At 41.1% G+C, this 2,581-nt stretch overlaps 1 protein-coding gene across 1 annotated transcript in view; it reads right to left on the reverse strand.

Moving 5' to 3' along the window:
- The window catches only part of ARMC9 (armadillo repeat containing 9), a 66,021-nt gene that overhangs the window by 11,179 nt on the left and 52,261 nt on the right, over positions 1–2,581 (reverse strand). The window contains exon 22 of the mRNA XM_010143116.1: positions 335–459. Coding sequence (XP_010141418.1) covers positions 335–459 — 125 coding nt within the window. The remainder of the gene's footprint in view (positions 1–334; positions 460–2,581) is intronic.

Genomic DNA, 2,581 nt, shown 5'->3' on the forward strand with positions numbered 1-2,581 from the left:
CCTAGGCAGAGGACATGGCAGAGAGAAATACAATAATACACTTTGCACACCGGAAGCCCTGAGTATGATCCTTGGCCTTTCCACAGGAAGCAAGATGGAGCAAGGCAAGTGAGACCATTGGTCTCTGCTGACCACACATTACCTTCTGTAGCCATTCATTCAGCTCCAGCCAAAATCCAACTGTGGCCCCCAAGGTCTTGCAGGCTGTCCCAAGGTCTACAAATGGAGGGCCAGTTCCAAGGCTACATTTAAAAAAAAAAATCTACAACACACAAGCTAGGCCCCAAGGACCTAGCAACAGCAACAGCTAACAGCATTCACAGAATATCCTTACGTGAAGGGGAAATGCAGAGGTCAGAAATGCTGGAACTGCTCCCACCACAAATGGGAGGATGACCACTTGGCAGAGGCTGCAGCTTCTCATCCCTGTGATGACAAGAACTGGTATAATTTTCTGGCCTGGAGGAGAAAAGAGAATGCTGATGAATGCTTGCAGTAAAACAAGTTGCATGAGAGTAAATTCTAATTTCTTCTAATTGCCTGTAATGACACAGAATGTATTGAAATTATTTTATACTTCGTATTGCAAATGAGTGCTAATGACATAATTTAACTGTAGCTTCCCCAAACCAGCTGATGTTAGAAGTATTTGAAATTAACATTTTTTCCTACTGCAGTAAAAGAGCTGAGGAAAGGAAACCGTAACTCCCTGCAGTCTGAAGATCCAAAATAACAGCAGCACACTAAAAGAAAAAGACTATCGTAGCAGACCTGAGAGGTCTCCGGTACTTTGTTTTTTCAAGGACTTAAGATTTACTCCTGCATATTACAAGGATTTCATTTTACAGAGCAATATACAATACGGATTTAAAACAAAGTAGATAAGTAGAATTGTTATTTCCAAGGTGGGGTGGATCAATGAGAAACTAAAGTAGCTGAAGGATGGAACAGGGACAAGATTTCTTAGTAATAAGCAGTATAACACAGCAGGAGCAGGAGGGGTGTGAAAGGTGTGCGAAAAGAAGTTGGCAGACACAGAAAGTTTCCGTGCCCAACATCAGGTTAAGGTAACTAGACTATATATCTAGTTAGAAAGGAGGCAGTCCAAGGAGGCAGTTAATGACTTCACCGCTAAATCAGTGTCTAAGGAAACAGCTAGCAGAATATGAAGTAGTTCAGTCCCCCTTAAGTGATCTCAGCTAGTGAGTCTTTAAAAAGGAGGAAAAAAAGAAAAGGGACCCCCCCCCTCCACCACCACCAAACCAACAGCTTTCCAGTATTTCCTGGCTCCCTCAGCATCCTACAGCAAGGGTTTGTCCATACAGAGATCCTGCGACAATTCATGTGAAGTAACTAGAGCCTTGTCTGCACTGGGAAGTCATAGAAAAATTAGCATGGAATAGCTGCTACATGTGCAGTGGCTATTTTGCATTAATTTTCTGCACTAAAAATCCACCTTCCCCCCTCCTTTTGGAGGTATGAACCAACAACTGAAAGAGATATGTTATAGGAGTTCCATCAACTTCATCCTCCTTCACTATGTTTTAAAAATGGAATATGTTATATTGAGTTGCACTGGAAGAATTTCGAAGAAGTTATATTCACTGCAATCCTGAATGCAAGCATTTACAAAAATTTTTAATGGAGTTTAACTACTCTACTGAACCCAAAACTTCACATAAGTCAGATCAACTGTCCTGGATTGCTCCCGGGTAGACAAGCTGCATGCGAGGCTAAGGAGTCTGACATTTTTCATACCATTTCATCTGATACAAACAGAAACCACTTAAAGTATTTAAAATATGAAATGCATCCAGTTCAAGTATTGCTTTCAAATTAAGGTAGCTAAGATTTGGTCACTTTTACTGTCTTCCTCTTGCAAGGCTTCCTGAGAGGGTATTTCCTCATTTTAGGAAATGAATTCGTACTAAATTTGCACGAGCATAAAAGCTATCAAATCGTATCCCTTTCTGTTGTAAAATCTAGTTCAAGAATGTCTTCATCTATTTACTGTGGTTTTCTCGCACACAAATTAGTTAGATATAAAGTACAAAGTGCTCATTCAGGGTGGTATCTCCTTCCTTCCTACTTAAAACAGGGCAGCATCAAACCACTCGTTTTATTTCTACAACTTGGCTAGAGCAGGAGGGAGATTCATTTTCACATACTTTTGCTATGTTAGATTCCTGATGCTTACATATGAGGCAATCTGTAAATTCACACCATCAAACTAACACTCCTTTAGACCCAAAGGTACCAGAACCAGTAGGGGAGAAAGGCGGGTTTAGTTTGTACCCTCTTGCAGAGGCATGAGCTGCACGGCTGTTCATAAGGAGATTCAAGTTTTGACAAGTGTCACTCCATATCCCAGGATACTGCTAAGTAAACATAGGGTAGATGGTGGTCAAGAGACACACGACCGCTTCTAGAGATTATTTCTGATGCATAAATTGCAGTGTGCTACATGGTACCAGGAATTAAAAGCCATTCCACCAGGTTTGCCACCGCTTTTCTGACTTCCTGTAGAAAAGCCACTTCATTTTCACAAGCTAGTTTTTCTTTCCACTTACAAAGCAGGCAT

The sequence above is a fragment of the Buceros rhinoceros genome, unplaced genomic scaffold (assembly GCF_000710305.1).
Source record: "Buceros rhinoceros silvestris isolate BGI_N320 unplaced genomic scaffold, ASM71030v1 scaffold1869, whole genome shotgun sequence".
In the NCBI taxonomy this organism is placed as follows: domain Eukaryota; kingdom Metazoa; phylum Chordata; class Aves; order Bucerotiformes; family Bucerotidae; genus Buceros; species Buceros rhinoceros.